The 20,207-nt window shown below is 38.3% G+C and overlaps 1 protein-coding gene across 1 annotated transcript; it reads left to right on the forward strand.

Annotated features, from left to right (window-relative positions):
• The first annotated feature begins 5,350 nt into the window (after positions 1 to 5,350).
• On the forward strand, positions 5,351 to 17,044 carry sc:d0284 (uncharacterized protein LOC100135433 homolog). The gene is made up of 10 exons (XM_056455231.1): positions 5,351 to 5,403; positions 7,834 to 7,887; positions 11,112 to 11,465; positions 11,564 to 11,806; positions 13,525 to 13,779; positions 14,240 to 14,479; positions 14,557 to 14,641; positions 14,979 to 15,027; positions 15,128 to 15,357; positions 16,698 to 17,044. The coding sequence occupies exons 2-10, from the start codon at positions 7,836 to 7,838 to the stop codon at positions 16,753 to 16,755; spliced, it is 1,566 nt and encodes a 521-aa protein (XP_056311206.1). The 5' UTR covers positions 5,351 to 5,403; positions 7,834 to 7,835; the 3' UTR covers positions 16,756 to 17,044.
• Positions 17,045 to 20,207: the final 3,163 nt, after the last annotated feature.

Raw genomic sequence — 20,207 nt, forward strand, 5'->3', positions numbered from 1 at the left:
CATTACACAATAAAGAGCTGTATAAAAGGGTAAATAATTTACTTTGAAGAACATTGGAGTCCTAAACTAGACTTTAAAAACCGAATAATGTTTATTTTGGATCTCTTTACACTCACTGCAGAATGGAGGATTTGTGTACATCAGGTTGTCCTTACTTTTCAGAAATGTGCTGTTATTGTTTGTTTGTTTTGTCATTTGCTGCCATAACATGATGTTGTGTGTGCGTGTGCGTGTGTGTGTGTGTGTGTGTGTTTAAGATATTCTCAGCTGAAGTATTGTGGTTTTTGTGCGTAAAACCAAAAACACACACGAGAAACCGCAAACACACATCAAAGACACCATCATCATCATCATCCTCCAGTGAATCTGAATCTGAGTGTGAGTGTGTGTGTGTGTGTGTGTGTGTGTGTGTGTGTTATGTAATCTCACTGCCAGGTTCTTCCGCTGGTTTCTCTGTGGTTTGCTCTTGTGAAAGTTCTGCACTGAAATCAAAACTGAAAGGCCTTTTGTTCATGCTGACGGATAGAAATCTCAGCTGGCATTTATTCAGTGTGTGTGTGTATCACTTCTGCTCACATACACAAACACGCACAGTCATCCTAAGAAGACACTGTAACATATCGCGTCTAAAACCGGACACCCAGTGATGCCACACAACTCTACAGTCATTATATATACACAGTGACATATACGTATACACGGTTGCATATACACAGTGACTATATAATAAATATACACTCAGAAATGAGGAACAAAATCAGTCACTGGGGCTGTAACTTTCCAAAAGATAGACTTTCGTAGCATACAAGTGGACATTATTTCATTTTAGGTATACTTTTGCTCCTTTAAGGTAGCTATGAAGTGCAGATTTGTACTGTTTAAGTATTAATATGTACCTTTAAGGACCTGTTAGGAACAGTAATATAGCTTTTAAAAAGGTACTGCTCCAGTCACCGATTTTGTACATTTATTTTTGAGAGAGAATATGTTATAATAATAATAGTAAGGCAAGGTAAGGGAATGAAAGACACAAGTTTAAATAAAATAGAAACAAATAATAAGACAGCGTAAAGTTTTTCCATATTGCAAAACGCCGGTGTATCATATTTTCTCACTTTACTCTGGCACTTCCCCATTGTGGTGATCACCCCTCTCCCTCTCTGTGGACTTTTCGGTACCTCTTAATCTATTGGACGTCTCCAACAGATTCAATTTTCACCTAAAATCGAGAAGTTAAGCTTTACAGCAATAATTACGTGCCCCCAATTTCAACTTCACTCTGGAAGTAAATCGCACATCCCCTGATTTCTACCCCCTCCCGGGAGTAGATTGCTTTAGCTAGCCAAACGTAAAGAAAGGTCCTGATCTCAGCCAAACGTCAGAGACTTTTACCCCTCCACAACAGTTATCTGTGGCGAGTCAGTGTTTTGGAGCTCACTTATATTAATTACGCTGCTATCCCACATACACATTCCACATAATAGTACATTTTTATTTGTATAGCACTTTTCCCAAACATGAAACTCAAAGCGCTTCACAAACAAAAAAGTATTGAAAAAACAACATCAATATCAGGTAAACCCTGAAAAAAAAAAAAAAACACCCTGAATGTATGAACAAATAGAGCAAAATCTCTCTCTCTCTCTCTCTCTCTCTCTCTCTCTCTCTCTCTCTCTCTCTCTCTCTCTCTCTCTCTCTCTCTCTCTCTCTCTCTCTCTCTCTCTCTCTCTCTCTCTCTCTCTCTCTCTCTATATATATATATATATATATATATATATATATATATATATATATATATATATATATACAGTTGAGTCAGAATTTGAGTTGAGTCAGAATTATTAGCCCCCCTTATTCTTCTTCTTATTTTTTTCTTATGTCTGATAATATTGTTTCTTCTGGAGAAAGTCTTATTTATTTATTTCGGCTAGAATAAAAGCAGTTTTAAATTTTTTTAACATCCTTTTAAGGTCAGTGTTATTAGCTCTTTTAGAACCATTTTAAAAAGGTACGTCTGAACACTTTTTTTTTAATTTAGACTATTCATAAAGAAGACTATCTGTTTATTTTATTTATTAATTAATGTCATGAGGACCGGTCCATTACATTTTTTGTCATTAGTTTGTAAGGGGTCAAACTTCCAAATGTTTACATCATTATTATAGTAATATTTGCTGTTGGTGCATTTGTAAGCGACATCATTTTGAAATATATACATATTAGGGCTGCTCGATTATGGGGAAAATCATAATCACGATTATTTTGGTCATAATTGTAATCATAATTATTCAAAACAATTATCAGTTGAAGTCAAAATTATTCACCCTCCTGTGAATTTATTTATATATATTTATATATATATTATATTTCCCAAACGATGTTTAAATGAGGAATTTTTCACAGTATTTCTTATAATATTTTTTTCATCTGCAAAAATTCTAATTTGTTTTATTTCGGCTAGAATAAAAGCAGTTTTTAATATTTTGACACCTATTTTAAGGTCAATATTATTAGCCCCTTTAAGCAATATATATTTTTGATTGTCTGCAGAAGAAACCACTGTTATACAATGACTTGCCTAATTACCCTAATTAAGCCTTTGAATGTCACTTTAAGCTGAACACTAGTATCTTGAAAAATATCTAGTCAAATATAATGTACTGTCATCATAGCAAAGATAAAATAAATCAGTTATTAGAGATGAGTTATTAAATCTGTTTAAAAATGGGTTAAAAATAAATCTTTGCATTAAACAGAAATTGGGGGAAAAGGGTCACTAATAATTCAGGAGGGCTAATAATTCTGACTTTATTGTATATATGCACAGTTAGTTTCCTCCCTGTAAATAAGGAAAGGAAATAAATACAATAGAATAAAAATATGAAGCAAACTGAGCTTTAAGCATCTTCACAGTAAGAAAACTTCAGCTCCAGCAGTCCTTCAGTCAAGAGCAGTGAGGGATTTTCTCCATCTGTTGTTTGATTCATAATAAAAACAGGCGGCAGGATTAATATTGCGCTGTCACTTTAAGAGCAGTGCGGCTCTGATATGGTTTCTCTTTCACTTGTCTTTTGATTCTCAACTTGTTTATTACACAAATGAGGGTTAATCTGAATATTCACTAAACACCGCGCTCTGACACCAGTGTGCATGTGTTTGACCATTAAAGCGCTCGCATTAAGATGGCGTTAGATGTGTGTGCTCCGCTCGTCTCCGAGGCTAAGCGCACACACACACAGAAGCATGCGGTCTCATTCGCGCTTTTAAACATGAATGATTCTAATGTTCATCAGTAAATGATGCGCGTCCCGTGCTGCAAACGTTACATTACAGCACATGCTTTTAGTAATGTTCACCTGGAACTGAGCTTTGCAGAGCAACACATGTGTACAACTGGAGAGGCGGCGGTATATGATGTAATAATCGTTTATCTCCATTAATGCTTTTTCATAATTGTTAGAAGCCGAAATCGGATTTTCGATTAATCGCACAGCCCTACTATATATGCTGTATGGAAGTCAATAGTTACAGTTTTCCAACATTCTTTAAAATATCTTCTTTTGTGTTCAACCAAAGAAAGAAGCTCAAATATATCTATAAAGGGCATCACTGTGGCAGTGGTTAGCACTGTCGCCTCACAGCAAGAAGGTCACTGGTTTGAGTCCAGGCTGGGTCAGTTGACATTTCTGTGTGGAGTTTGCATGTTCTCCCCATGTTGGCGTTGGTTTCCTCCGGGTGCTCCGGTTTCCCCCACAGTCCAAACACATGTGCTATAGGGGAATTGAATAAGCTACTGGTTGTAGTGTATGAGTGTGGATGGGTGTTTCCCAGTGTTGAGTTGTGGCTGGAAATGCTGCGTAAAACATATGCAGGATAAGTTGGCGGTTCATTCCCCTGTGGTGATCCCTGATTAATAAAGGGACTAGGCCAAAATGAACGAACGAATATCTGAAAAGAAAAATGGAGGGCGAGTAAATGATGGCAGAATTGATTGAGTTGAACTGTCCCTTTAAGTGAACACCGATGTAGTAACAGCTCCCTCTTCAGGACAAAGAAGGTAAAGTTGGGTCATCCTTTAGTTTGGCTTGTTAGTAGCTGCATTTAGTACTAGTACTCTCTATTAAAAGTGCTAGTTTAGTTGGCTAAAATGCATTCAAAATAAACAAACTAATGAAAGAATATGACTACACTTATACACAACATGTTGGGTTGTTGTAATCCGCTCTTGGGTCAAATGTGGACAAACCCAGTGTTGATACGAGTTAGTATTTTCAATTAAATGTCAATGACACTTTTTAACCTATATTTGACCCAGTGTTGGAGAGAACACATGTTTATTTTTATTATTTTGATCATTTTTACTGTATTTTTATTTATTATATTTATTTTTTATTATTTTGACTGTTTAATGATTACTATTTTAATTATTATTTCATATTTAAGTGAGGGGAGGCACGGTGGCTCAGTGGTTAGCACTGTCGCCTCACAGCAAGAAGGTCACTGGTTTGAGTCCAGGCTGGGTCAGTTGACATTTCTGTGTGGAGTTTGCATGTTCTCCCCGTGTTGGCGTTGGTTTCCTCCGGGTGTTCGGTTTCCCCCACAGTCCAAACACATGCGCTATAGGGGAATTGATGAACTAAATTGGCCGTAGTGTATGAGTGTGTCATTTATTTATTCTGACATATTCCTATTTATTTATTTATTTATTTTTTATTTATTTGTTTTTTAATATGCTTAAAAAAAATTATTGGTCGGCGCCAGTAGCCTAGTGGTTAAGTGCGCCGACATATAGCACCATGGTGCTCACGGCGACCCGAGTTCGATTCCCAGCTCGAGGTCCTTTGCCGACCCTTCACCTCTCTCTGCTTCCAATACTTTCCTGTCTGTAACCTTCACTGTCCTGTTCAAAATAAAGATGAAAAAACCCTAAAAAATAATAAATAAATAATTACAGATGTTCACAGCTCAAAGAAACAGATGATGATGATGATGATTTTAGACCCCGGATCTTCATGCATGGTTTGACCTTATTGTGTAACACTGTCTATAAAAATGAAGAAGTTCCTTCTCTTTCAAGCAAAAACATCAAGTGTGTCGGAAACTCTTCAACGCTGATCACAGTTGCAAGAAGTTCACCAGGAAGTCTAAAAGTTTCTCTAAAACTTTAACAGCTCTGTAGTCTTGCATTCAGATGTGTATTTTATTTGTATCTATTAATCCTTTCTATCAATCCTGCTGATTCAGCGAATGGTTTCCTTTGCGTTTGAGTTGTCTCTGCCATTGCAATGTGGCAGATTGCTAAAATAGATGTTAAAAAGAGGAAGGAAAGACCGTGAACAAACTTTTTCAGCTTACATTTGCACTTCACTTTCCCGGACTCTCGCTGCCTGAGTCTACAGCACGGTAAGAGATGCACTTATTCACTATTAAATGAATCTACAGTCTTGCTAGAAACTTTAGAAACATTTTCTTCGAGTGTCTCTGATTTGGTCTGTGTTGTCATTTAGCGATCTGTAAGAAACGATTAGTTACTTAAGAGCGAGTAAACATGTTGCAATGTGGAACTGTTAAGTAAGATACTGAAATCTGTGACATACTGTGACCTAGTGGTGTATAGCTATTACGATGGCTAGCTAGTTATCATTTTATACATGTATGATCTTTATTAGCATAAGTGGTCACTGACAGATTTGAAACTGTAGATATTTAGGTGGTGAGCCTAATTAATGTTAATTAAAGGGATGGTTGACCCAAGCAATGAAAGTTCTGTCACGAGTTACTTACTCTTTACTTGTTGCTGAACTGTTTGACTTCTATTACGTTGAACACTAAAAATGTTTGAAGAAAGATTGTGTTGAAGAAATGAGCACCCAGTCCAGGAGACTCGTTACGAGCAGAAATCGTGTTGGTTGTCTTCAAATCTAGCACAAGCCTAAAACAAGTTTAAAATGGGTCTGATTTGAGACAGAGTCGTCCTGTCTATAATATGTTTTTAGGACAGGGGCAGTGGTTAAAGGTGGAGATGGCTAAACGAAGCATGCAAATGAAGTAGATAGGTGAAAGAACCTGTCCAGCCACTGACCACACAAGTTTATCCACAAAATAATTTCTTTGGCATTAATGAATCCACAAAGACAAAGGCACAGTCGTTGAGACCATGCACATAGCATTTGCATCCCTTTGGCTCAGCTTGTGCTCAAGAAGACAAAAGGTTAAGGTCTCTCACGCCCTGGCTAGTGAAGTTTTGAATGAAATTAGTTGATTGAAAACCAAAGAATATAACATTTCAGTTATATATATTATAGGTGGGCATAGATTTAAAAAAAAAATCTAGATTCTCACTGTAATTAATCTAGATTAAAATGGCTCATTTGAATTCTGCCAATTCAGAATATGTGTGCTCCCCAAATAATGAGTAAATCTTTGAGAACGGGTTTCTCTAGCCAGGTGGCGCATTAGAGCAGGGGCTCATCTCCTGTTTCCAAAATTAATCACAAACTGCTTGAGAAACTGATCTACTCTGATAATTGGTGATGAAAATCAATGTTCAATAAGATGTACTTGTGTTTAATCGCTGTTTATTCAGTTAGTAAACACATTAAACCATCAGTTCACATTAAACCATTGACTTCTATAGTATTTGCTTTTCCTACTATGGAAGTCAATGGTTACAAGTTTCCAACATTCTTTAAAATATCATCTTTTGTGTTCAACAGAAGTAAATGAACACATACAGGTTTAAAACCACACAACGGAAAGTAAATAGTGAGTAATTTGTCATTTTGGGTGAACTATACCTTAAAGTTAAACATTTTCTAGCCATTTTTCCTGCAAATGGTCCTTATTCATCTATTAAAATTCGTAGATTTGTCTAAATTAATCACTGTTTCATGGTTTAATCAGTTTTGTATTAATATTGACTGTTTGAGATGTTTTACCAGGCACTGGAATTTAATACAACAAAAAATCAGTCTGTGCAGCTTTGCTTTAGCATCGAAGCAAAAGCAACATGACATAAAATATACACTCCAAAAAAGCTTTTGCTGCTTGTTCAAACTCATTCATTCATTTTCTTTTCGGCTTAGTCCCTTTATTAATCTGGGGTCGCCACAGCAGAATGAACCGCCAACTTATCCAGCATTTGTTTTATGCAGCGGATGCCCATCACTGGGAAATACATACACACTTATTCACACACATACACTACGGACAATTTAGCATACCCAATTCACCTGTACCGCATGTCTTTGGACTGTGGGGAAACCGGAGCACCCGGAGGAAACCCACGCGAACGCAGGGAGAACATGCAAACTCCACACAGAAATGCCAACTGACCCAGCCGAGGCTCGGACCAGCGAAAGCACTACCTACTGCTTGTTCAAACTACCCATTTAAAATTAGTTGGAACAACACGGCTCTTATGTTTTCTTTTTTTATTTCTAATGGTTTTCTGTTAAATCTACTTAAATTAGTAAACATGATTAAATTATTTAATCTATTTGTGTTGGGACAACATGAAGGAATTTTTCCATCAGTTTTATGCTGTATAGTTTCCTGTTTGTCTGCCTAGTGCTCATTATAAATCATGGACATTTTGTTTTAGTCAGTGAAACTCAATTTTAGGCAACAGGTTAACTCACTTTTTTAAAGTCACACCAATTAATCACTTGTCACTGTGTAGTTTCCAAAATGTAAAACCTCCAACAATGAATGTCGTTATTGAGGTGTATTTATATTGTGCAGTATTTACAGTACAGTGCACTGATGTTCACGTTGCTATTGATACGTTGTTATATTGTAATGATTTACAGTGTATAATTTTGTTTCCTGTAGTGATGCTGGTGAACATGAATCCTCTTTCTCTGCTCTTTATAGTCCTCATAGCAGGTGAGTCTCTACTGTTAATAAAAGGACAGAAATTTTGACTTGTTAGCATGCTAGCAGCTCCAAGAATAAAATACAGACATGAGCCAAAACATTATGACCACCAATATGATGTGAGCCACTGTGAAATGGATTTACAAGCTTCAAGCTGGTTCACTAGATTAGTTTTAGTTTGGTCTGCACCCACTCTGGGTTTAAGTGGTTTAGATTTAGCATTGTTTGTTGACATAACAATGATAGTTTATAGATCACAGAACCAGTTGTGAGCAAAAGTGACATTACTGACATAATAAAGCTTTCCCAGATTTCTCTTGCTCAAATGTTAAAGGGGTGCAGTTCACAGTACAGTGCGTTTACATTTTAAAATGCATACGGTTTGATATGTTTATGCTTTCCATCCACACTACTCCAGCATCTTCGATTTGTGAAAATGGAGCGCTTTAAATATGCTGAATATACTGCTTTTGTTTGGAAATGCTAGTGTTGTGTTTAAGTATAGACAGACATGACCTGTGCGGAGACCTAGTGGGCCATAATACACTTATAACAGATACAGTGCATCTGGAAAATATTCATAGCGCTTTACTTTTTCCACAATTTTTATGATACAGCCTTTTTCCAAAATGGATTACATTAATTTATTTCCTCAAAATTCTACACACAATACCCCTTAATTATGAAGAAAGATCTCTCAAGCTCTTTCAGGTTGAATGGGAGGTGACTGTGTGCAGCCGTTTTCAGATCTCTCCAGAGATGTTCAATAGGATTTAGGTCTGGGCTCTGGCTGGGCCACTCAAATACATTCACCGAGTTATTGTGAAACAACTCCATTGATATTTTGGCGGTGTCCTTTGGGTCATTGTCCTGCTGGAAGATGAACAGTCGCCCCAGTCTGAGGTCAAGAGCACTCTGAAGCAGGTTTTCATTCAGGATGTGTCTATACATTGCTGCGTTCATCTTTCCCTCTATCCTGACTAGTCTTCCAGTTCCTCCTGCTGAAAAACATCCCCACAGCATGATGCTGCCACCCCCATGCTTCACTGTAGGGATGCTATTAGCCTAGTGATGAGCGCTGCCTGCTTTTCTCCAAACGTAATGCCTGGCATTCACTCCAAAGAGTTCAATTTGGGTTTCATCAGAGCAGAGGATTTAGTTTCTTATGGTCTGAGAGTCCTTCAGATGCCTTTTGGCAAATTCCAGGCGGGAAGTGTCTTCCGTCTGGCCACTCTACCATACAGGCCTGATTGGTGGATTGCTGCACAGATGGTTGTCCTTCTGTAAGGTTCTCCTCTCTCCACAGAAGAACGCTGGAGCTCAGACAGAGTGACCATCGGGTTATAGATCACCTCCCTGACTAAGGCCCTGCTCCTCCGATCACTCAGCTTAGATGGCCGGCCAGCTCTAGGAAGAGTCCTGGTAGTTAAACATCTTTCACTTACGGATGATGGAGGCCGCTGTGCTCATTGGAACTTTCAGAGCAGCAGAATTGTTTGTGTAACCTTCCCCAGCCTTTTGCCTCCAGGCAATCCTGTCTCTGAGGTCTACAGACAATTCCTTTGTCTTCATACTTGGTTTGAGCTTTGACATGCACTGTCAACCCTGGGACCTTATATAGATAGGTGTATGCCTTTTCAAATCATGTCCAATCAGCTGAACTGACCACAGGTGAACTCCAATGAAGCTGCTGAAACATCTCAAGAATGATCAGTGGAAACAGAATGTACCTGAGCTCAATTTAGAGCTTCACGACAAACACTGTCAATACTGATGTACATGTGATTTTACAGCTTTTTTATTTTTAATAAATTTGCAGCAATTTCAAAAACTCTTTCTTCACATTGTCATTATGGGGGATTGTGTGTAGAATGTTGAGGAAATCAATCAATTTAATCCACTTTGGAATAAGGCTGTAACATAAAAACATGTGAATAAAGTGAAGCGCTATCAATACTCTCCAGATGCACTGTACACTGGGATCTCCATCTCCATTGCAATATTTACATTTATCTTGTGGATATTCCTCAGTGGTTTAGTCATTGGTGATGGCGTTATAGTACATCAGTGTGCTTTTTATTCTGTGTTGGTTTGTTTTGCTAACATTAACATTTGCTGGTAGGGAAAACCTATTTGTTTTGATTTTATACATTGATTTTGCATTTCAGTTTATACTTTAATTGCACTTAACCTTCAAATAAAAATAGAAACTGTACAAAAAACAGACAAACGCACTGACAGTTTTATATGTACTGTAGATCGTTATAAGTTAGCAATGCTACCATTTGGCACAAATCCATATAGTTTCCTTTCTGGCTGTTCTATCTATGAGGGATTTTCGGCATTTTATTGCAGAACAGTTATCCAGCTTTCTGACAAAAAAAGAAATCCCTCCACTCATGACTTGTCGGTCAGCAGCAGACAGTATTTTTTCCTGTATCGTTTCTCTAATGGTGTGACATCACATGACTACTATCAATAACAAAGTGGTTAGTGTGTCGACATGTGGCACTGTGGTATTCGCAATGATTCGAGCTTGATTTTCAGCCTTTGTCCTTTTCTCTATATCTGCTCCACATTTTCTTGTCAATATTCTCCACTGTCCTGTCCAATTAAAGTTGAAAACATTACAAAATCGAGGCTATAAAAATAGCCTCTCTGATTGGTCTTCTTAACTATTGCATATTGTTCCCTGATTCATCAATGCCTGATCATATGATCGTTACACAACCAGTGGATGGCATGAATGAATGTCGGCAACATATTTTCATACCCAATGAACAAGAATGGTTCTGTATCATGGATTTTATGCTGTATGATGTAGATGGAAATTACTTTTCTGGAATGCAGTAAAAATGGCAATACAGATGAGAATTTATTTATTTTTTGCTCTAAAACATTGACAAAAATACAATAGTGTAATTGCCTATATGTAATGTGTAAGTGCATTTTATAATTTTAAAACTTGTGCAAAATATTGTTGATGTTACACTTCCTGTATTTCAATTATCAATAAAAATATGAGCTGTATAATTTTGCAACTATTGTTAACTATACTCCATGTTGGTTCATAAGAATTGATTTTGCATTAAGTAATGTTATCAAATACATATTAAGTGATGTATTGGGAAATGTAGACCTCAAATAAAATCAGTTCATGTCAGCGAATATAATTTTAATACATTAATTTTAATAGACTTTTTCATTATTTCTTCATTAATGTTTTGTTTCAGGAGTTTATGGTCAGTATGGTTTTGGTGTGAGTTACAGCTCTTTACACATCTGTGCACTAATGGACTCAACAGTGACAATGAGCTGCACATATAGATATCCTTCTTTAAGTTCTGTTATAACTGCATTCTGGACTAAAACACGAGTTAAAGAAGAGAATGAGGAGTTTCCAGATCTGACTGTGGACCCTGAGTACCATCAGCGGCTTCAGTATCTGGGAGATAAACAGCGGAATTGCAACCTCAGATTGAGTCACGTGACGAAAAAAGATGAACGAGAGTATTATTGCAGATTCACTACTGAAATAGCTGCTAATAAATGGATTGGCATTCCAGGAGTGAATCTCTCTGTCACAGGTGACTTTCCTGAGGTTTCTCTCCTCTTGTGGTCATTATGTAGAGTAATAATCAGTGTATGAGAGCAGCACTAGATATAATGTGTGTGTTGTGTTCAGATCTTCAGCTGGAGTCTCCTGAGAGAGTGACAGAGGGAGATTCAGTCCATCTGACATGTAAAAGCAGCTGTAAACTGACTGACACACCAACATTCATCTGGTACAGAAACTCAAAGCCAGTAATTATGAGTATTCTAAATATACTCTTCTTTGGCTCAATCAGTAGAGACCATGCAGGCAACTATAGATGTGGTGTGCAGGGAAACAATTACATCTCCCCTGCTGTTTATCTCAATGTCAGATGTAAGTATGCATTTGATGTACAATATGCACTTTTTTCTTTAATATTCCAGTGATATACAGAACATAGGCAAACATTTTAAACATGTAATCACAATAAATCTGAGCATAAAAATGTTTATGTAATATTTCTGACTTCTTTATGACTTTTAGTGTGTTACAAACCCCTGATGTTAGTCTAGGGGATGGTGGGGTTTGACATTTAGGTGTAATTAAAATATATTTATACAAACAGTGAATAAGTGCAAAAGACAACCAAAATATACCAAAATTTCCCAAAAGTGAACAAACAACGAATAAATCCAGAATAAAGAAAATAAAGGCAAAAATATACTATTTACAATATTTACAACACTGAAACAAATATAATGACGGGGAAAAACAGGAGAGCTGGCAGAAGGGACGTGGGTGGCACTAAAGGAACGAAAAGTCTAACTAAATCTTACTTCCCAGAAGCACCTAGCTAACTAACCATGTGAAAACAAAATAATTAACTCACGAAGAGTCTTCCGAGTCCTGACTGTCTACTCTATCTATCTATCCATAAAGTACAAGGGGTGGCTCTCGCCCCTAACCTAATGTACTATACAGAAGAGTAGTCCTAAGTGTTGCAAAGTGTATGTCAGGTGACCTTCTTACCTGTCCGCTTCCTCCAAGCCTCGTAAACAATGTAAACGGAGAAATGGAGTGATATACGAATAACGGACGGATAACGTGCACACAGAAACGGGCAACAACAAAATACACAGTTAGACTGGGTTTTTCTAAATGCAACACGATAAACAAAAACAAGCAGAACAAGAAAACAGGAGAAGGAAGGGAAAAAAGGGGCTGTTGAGTGGTCTGGCCCGCGCTTTTATAACGGGTGGTCTTTGCTTATTGGCTGTGATGTAAGAATGACGTAACCGGTTGGAGAAATGACTGACAGCTGAATAGACCAATGAACAGAACCTGTGAATAATGAAAGCAGATATGGGAGAGCAGAGCGAGAGAGAAAAAACACAAACAGAGCACAAATAACACAAATATGTAACATAGTGTTTAAGCAATTCTAGTGTTAAAAATGCTTTCTAGCCCTTTTAGTGTAAATTTAAATCATTATTTACTCATACTCTGCAGTCATCCCAAAAGCATCTCAATTTTGCTCATTTTGATCATGCATGTGCTTGATCATGCAGAGCTTTATACATCTCTACACTACTGATAATGGACAAAATGGACAAAAGTCCTGCAAATGCTCTTTAAAATTGTAAGCTTCATATTTCGGCTTTAAAATCGACAAAATTGTTCCCTATTCAAAAAATGGTCACCCTACATTTTTAATATATTTAATGATTTCAGCAGTAGTATTCTGATCTGAAACACAATGCAGGATGGGTTCATGCATTTACGTTGTTTATGATCAATTCTGAGCCCATACCTATACTTACAGTAGCAAACAAATGACAACAATAAGATGAACACACTTTGGTGGGCTGAGTGATGGGTGAACATGTCCCTGCAGTGTAAATGAGGTGTAAATTATTCTACAAGTTTTGAGGATGTTTCATGCCACATTAGGAGCGAAATGTTTTATATCCAAACATTTAGATAGAAGTTATCATAGGAAAGTGAAGCTGATCACAGTATATACATATCCAACGTTTACATTTTAATGTGGAGAGAATAAGTGGAATAAATTGACCTTTTTTTTTTTTTACTTATTTACGTTTCACCTGCAGATGCTCCAGATACTCCTGTGATCTCCATCAGTGGACCTGCTGTAATAATGGAGGGAGATTCAGTGAGTCTGAACTGCAGCAGTGACTCAAACCCTCCTGCAGAAATCTACTGGTATAAAGGAAATACATATCTGATTTCTGGAAGAATCTTCAACTTCTCAAAGGTCAGCTCTGATGACAGTGGAGAATACAAGTGTAGAGCCACAAATGACCATGGAGGGAAATACTCTGATCCTGTGACTTTAAATGTCAAGTGTGAGTTAATGATGGCTTAGTAATTGGGACATCAGATGAAATCCTAATATCAAGTCATCTAAATGGAGATTGTGATGTTTTGTATTTTTTGTGTATGTTTATTCTGGGTTAGATCCACCCAGGAGCGTCTCAGTGTCCATCAGTGGACCTGCTATTATAATGGAGGAAGATTCAGTGACTCTGAGCTGCAGCAGTGACTCAAACCCTCCTGCAGAAATCAACTGGTTTAAAGGAAAAGAACTTGTAAAATCTGGAAGAATCTTCAGCATCTCCAAGATCAGCTCTGATGACAGTGGAGAATACAAGTGCAAGGCCAAATATCTATATGGAGACAAATACTCTGATCCTTTGACTATAAAAGTCCAGTGTGAGTTAATGACGCCTTAGTAACTGTGACATTAAATGTCATAAAGATATCATTTCAAATCAGTTTTTGTTGATAGTTGATATCTTTTTTCAGACCCACCCAGGAGCATCTCAGTGTCCGTCACTGATTCTGGTCCACTTTGGTCTGATTCAGTGAGTCTGAGCTGCATCAGTGACTCAAACCCTCCTGCTCTGAACTTCAGCTGGTTTAAGGAGAATCAAAGCTCAGCTGTTGGATCTGGACAGAGTTTCAGTGCAGTACAGAGTGGACGCTTCTACTGTGAGGCTCACAATCCACATGGAGCTCAGAGATCAGACGCCGTCACTGTCACTGGTGAAACGTTTATTTCATAAAGACTCCAACACAGTAGTTCTGCTCTGAGCATTAATTTCACATTCTTCATTTTTCAGTACGTCACAGTTGGCATGTCTGGATGGGCATCACACTGGCATTCACAGGATTATTACTCATCATCCTTATTATTGTGTTCATAATGTAAGTTTGATTAAAAGTCTACAGTAGAAGTTTAATTTAATCATGTATATGTGATTATTACCAAATAATAGTTTTGTCCCTCTGTCACAATTCACACTGTTACTACTGGCTTATTACCTGCCTATTATTAACAAATTAACCGTGTTTTAGTACTTATAAAGCATGATCCTATTCTACACACCAAAACCCAACTACTACCTTACTAACTATTACTAAGCAGCTAATTAGTAGATTATTAAGCTACTAGCTGTATTCAATGTTTTGTTGTTACTGAAAATTGTACATTAATTAAACTGTGACCACATAAAATCCACTGAAAAAAATGTGTCTATTAAAGCAGGAGAAAACAGAAAGCTCCAAGAGCTGAGGACGTCAATGCAAAACAGGTCAATCATCAATCTGACTTCACAGCAGCTCTTGGGAAATATCTCATTGTGCTTTTAGTTAAATGTCATGTGTGAAACAGTTGGCTTTCTTTCATTTCAGGATGATCTGTATTCCAGCATAACAGAGAGCGGTGTTCGTGTTTCTCAATCAGCCAATTGTGCTAATGCTATGTATGCTAGCGTTTCATCCAGCAAAACCGGAAGAGATGATAATACTGAGATCCAGTACGCAACTGTCCAGATTTACAAAAAGAAACCAAAGAAGAGAACAGAAGAGAACGAATGTCACTATGACAATATCGGGATTCACCAGCCGGATGCTGCAGTGAGGTGAGAACAACAGTAATATTATACAGATCCTGTGATTCTCTTTTACACAATGTAAAATTGTCTACAGTTTCCCCAGAACACTTCTGTGACATTTCTGCGTAAAATACTGTTTCTCTTTAAATGCAAATGAGCTGCTGTTGACCAGTATTGGGGGAGGGAGGGGGATGTCTGCGACTGGTATTGAAGAGATGGGGGAGTAATGACAGTGAGGTAACCAGCATTGAAAAGTTGGGTGAAAATGTTGGTGACCGGTATTAAAAATTCTTGGGTGTAATGTCAGTGACCAGAATTGAAGAGTTTGGGGTGTAATGTCAGTGACCAGAATTGAAGAGTTTGGGGGGGGTGTAATATCGGTGACCGGTATGGAAGAGATTGGGGAGTAATGACTGTGAGGTGACCGACGCCAAAGAGAGTTGGGGGGAAGTTTTGGTGATCGGTATTGAATAGTTTGAGGATGTAATGTTATTAATCAGTATTGAAGCGTTTGGGGGTGTAATGTCAGTGACCGGTGTTGAAGAGATGGGGGAGTATTGACTGTGAGGTGACCAGCATTGAAGAGCTGGGGGTGTAATGTTGGTGATCGGTATTATAGAGTTTGGGGATGTAATGTCTATGACCGGTATTTAAGAAGTTGAGGGGGGAAGTAATGTTGGTGAACGGAATTAAAAGAGTTTGGGGTGGTTGATATTCATAAGTTCGGGGGGGGGGGGGGGGGGGGGTAATGTTGGTCAAGGGTTAAGGGTAAAATGTTAATGACCGGTATTGAAGAATATTCGTGATCGGTATTAAAGAGTTGGGGGGGGGGGTAATCATGATGAGCGGTATCAAATTGTTTGGCGAAGTAATACTGTGACCAGTATTAAAGAGATGGGCGAGTAATGGCGGTGACTGGTATTGAAGATTTGGGGTGGTAATGTCGGTGACTGTATTGAAAAGCTTGGTGATGTAATGTCGGTGACCGGTACTGATGAGTTAGTGGGTAATGCTTCAAATCAGACTTATTATTGAACTTATTATTGAAATTATATCATCCTCCGTATTATTAAAATTTGGGATTCTTGCAAATCTGACGACTACAGTGGAGGCATACGAGTTCATTCAAAAGCAGAGTTGCTGATATAGAGAATCAGTCTTGTTATGATGTTAGTAGTTATGATGAAAGCAGATGAATAATAGTCATATTCTAAATATGCTGTATTAGAATGTGTGACACATATTTTGAAATATGATTTAATGATGATGCAGTTTAAAGCAGAAAATAATGATGATCACATTTGTGCTGTTGAGTCATTATGGAGAACTAATGTGTTTTTCTTTATTTTATTTGTCTTGTTTTTTAGGCAGTCAAATGTGGAGACTGTGGAAGAGGTTTCAGTGATCTACAGCCGCGTCAGATGACTGTCACACTGTGTGAATATAAACAAATATTAATTAAACATTTTGATTCAAAGTGTGGCTTTATAATTTAGCATGCAATTTAACAATTCCTGCCATATTATTCAGCAAGGTGAACTGATTGGCAGAAAATATAATAGCCAACAATGTTGCTGTTAAAGACTAAAAGAACTTTCGCAATGTCATTGGGTCCATTATGTTAAAGTGTTTGTATATTTGTGTTTGTAAAACATTTGTTAATGTTTTTAAATGTCTGTTTCAAAGGTTTCTGTCACCAAATAAACCAAGCTTAAGTTGTTCTTCATTTTAATAGTTAATTCTTTATTTACTTTTGTTTTAGCCTGGGGTTACTATAGCGCTCAACTCAAAATAACACATGCAGTCATAGCCTTGTAGAATGAGCTAAACCTCATTAGAAGCAAAAAGAATTGTGTGATAGTGGGGAGCCAGTGATATTAAGTTACTCTTGGGTAAATATTAACAGGAAGAAATTGATGATTGGCCAAAATTACTGGTTTAATCTTTTTGACCAACGACGAGATGATCCCAAGGTTTCCATATCCTGGACCGGGCCGTATCCCGAGCAGCTACTGTGGTGGTCATGGAGGAGTGGAGAACATGAGACTGATTCCTGTGACGCTCCAGAGACAGACGAGTTTTCGCTGAGGCCAGCTTCCAGCCTCCGCCACTGAGACTGCAGCTCTGCACAAGACGTTTGGCCAGCGGAGAAATTAAAATGATCGTGCCCAACTGAGCCTGGTTTCTCTCAAGGTTTTTTTTTCTTCACTTCCGCCATTAGTGAAGTTTTTCCCTCTCCGCTGTCGCCACTGGCTTGCATGGTTCAGTATCTGTAGAGCTGCGAATCGTTGGATTTGCTCTTCAATATTTGGACTCTCAGTAGTGATTATTAAACCACACTGAACTGAGCTCAACTGAACTGAACTTAAACACTACAAACTGAACTACACTGTTCCTATTTACTGTGACCTTTTATGTGAAGCTGCTTTGACACAATCTACATTGTATAAGCGCTATACAAATAAAGGGGAATTGAATTGAATTGAATTGACTAAAACAACAGTGAAATTGTGATGAAAAGGTATGGAAAATTGTATTGCAGTTTTTCCAAATGCCAACAGAATTACAATATAATTTTTCCACTTATGTCTTAATTTATCCAGTTAGAGACTCCCAACATTAGTGAGAAGTAATTTCCATTACTTCAACTGGTGACGTATGTAGAGACTGCGGGCTTTACTGCAGGGTTGAGATTCTGCGTGGGGCCATTTTCTGTCCCTCCCACATCTACAGACAAGTACCAAGGAAACTAAGGGTAAAAAATATCTTGTCTGAGGTCAGAATGACAAAATCCAGTATTGCTTAATATGCTTCAAAATTCTTCAGAAAAAAATGTTTCCAGGAAGTAACCAGAATAATCAACACGTTTTTATACGTAAATATTATGAAATTCTGTGCAAAAGCAAATATATCCTGTTGTATCATGATAGTTTGCTTTGGCTGACAATAGAAAAGCCAACACTTTACGTATTATTGATAAGTGCCAAATCTTTTTGCCATAGTGACTGTCAGAGTGTCTCTAAACTGCAAAGCTTGTGATTTGCTTGTGGCCATACTGTGCTACAAATTATACTTTGTAGTTGCAGACCAATCAGAGGGCTTACAATGACCCCTGTCCACTTATTGAAAAGCGTAAAGTGTGCTCATGTAAGCCATCCAGGTCTGTGTAACCTAATCTGAGTGTTTTTTTTTTTAATTTTTTTTGAGATCAGTGACTTCAAGCCTCAATTACACTGACTCTATTAAACTTTGCTCTCATCTGGGTCACGGCACTAATATAATCCCTCCAGAACTGAGTGGGACTGAAGCAGGTGATTACAGCATGGTAGGTTGGCACAATAACAAGAACACTAAACACCACAGTCTCAAGTGTATGATGCTTGTTGAACCTTTTGAGATCAGGGTAGTGAGGTTTCGCTGCACAGATTCGGTTATCCTCACCCCCTTAAACCTCACTCCCGGGTCATGACACCAATGTAACTGGTATGGTAGAAATGCACACTAACAAGTAATGTTACGTTAAAGACCACATTGTCTAGCGTATGTTGCTAGTGGACCTCCTGAGTTCAGGGTAATGAGGTTTAGCTCAAGAGCTTTAGTTATTCTCTCTACCTTAAAACACACTCCCTTCCGGATCATAGCACCAATGTAACTGATATTTGGCATGGTAGGTGTGCACACTAACAAGGATACACTAAAGACCACATTCTTTAAAATACATTGTTAGTGCATATTTAAAGATTAGGGGCATGAGGTTTATCTGCACAGCTTCAGTTATTCTCAGCCCTTTAGACCTAACTCCCATCCGGGTCATGGCACCAATGTAAATGGCATGGTAGGACTGCACACTAACAAGTACAGTAAAGACCAGATTATCTAGGGTATGTTGCTAGTGGACTCCCTGAGATCAGGAGAGTGAGGTTTAGCTCAAGAGCTATAGTTATTCTTACTACCTTAAACCTCACTTGCCTCCGGGTCATGGCACCAATGTAACTGATAAGTAGGCATGGTAAGTTTGCACACTAACAAGGACACTAAAGACCACATTCTTTAAAATACATTGCTAGTGTGTCTTTTAAGATTAGGGGCATGAGGTTTATCTGCACAGCTTCAGTTACTCTCAACCCCTTAAACTTCACTCTCATCCGGGTCACGGCACCAATTTAAATGGCATGGTAGAGGGGCAAACTAACAATGATGCTAAGGACCACAGTCTCTAGAAAGTATGTTGCTAGTGGACCTCTTGAGATAAGAGGAGTGAGGCTTGGCTCCACAGCTTCAGTTTTTTCACCCTTAAACCTCACTCCCATCCGGGTCATGGCACCAATGTAAATGCTAAGTAGGCATGCCATGTGTGCACAGTAGTAAGGGTGCTCAAGGATGCTGTGGAATGTTGAGATCGCAGGACTATGTGATTTTACTGAGTGGATTCACCTGTGGACCGCTTATGATGAGACTCTTTAAAAAAGGTGTGCGGGAAAGAGACTCGAGTTCCGAGGTGGTGAGTTGTGGGTTCCGCTGAGCTGTCTCTCGGGGGTAATATGCCCTCCGGAGATGAAGATAGCTAGCTAGACAGGGCTTCCTATGTGAGATAGTTGAGTTAGGGGGGGGGGATAATAAATGTTTAGCTGCCCACTACCTCGGTTTAAGCCTCTTTTTTGACCCAGTCATGTGTTGGTGGGTAAATTGTGGTGTCTAGCCCCGCCTTCTCCACATTTTATGAATGAACTGACTGAGTATCCTAGCCACGCCTCCAAGCAGCGGACGGACGAATCTTACAACGGGCCTGTGTGATCGTGGACGTGCGCCCTGTCCTGCTCCGTGTGATAACGCTGGTGCCTTTCTCCTTGGCTGGGTCTCAAAGGCTGTGTGAAGGG

Source organism: Danio aesculapii, chromosome 1 (genome assembly GCF_903798145.1).
Source record: "Danio aesculapii chromosome 1, fDanAes4.1, whole genome shotgun sequence".
In the NCBI taxonomy this organism is placed as follows: Eukaryota; Metazoa; Chordata; class Actinopteri; order Cypriniformes; family Danionidae; genus Danio; species Danio aesculapii.

Bases quoted from the DNA above. Each gene is read 5' to 3' on its own strand.
- sc:d0284 (XM_056455231.1), top strand. From the start codon at position 7,836: ATGCTGGTGAACATGAATCCTCTTTCTCTGCTCTTTATAGTCCTCATA. The intron at 7,888-11,111 runs GTGAGTCTCTAC...GTTTTGTTTCAG, and splicing joins CTTTATAGTCCTCATAGCAG to GAGTTTATGGTCAGTATGGT. The intron at 14,480-14,556 runs GTGAAACGTTTA...TTCATTTTTCAG, and splicing joins AGACGCCGTCACTGTCACTG to TACGTCACAGTTGGCATGTC.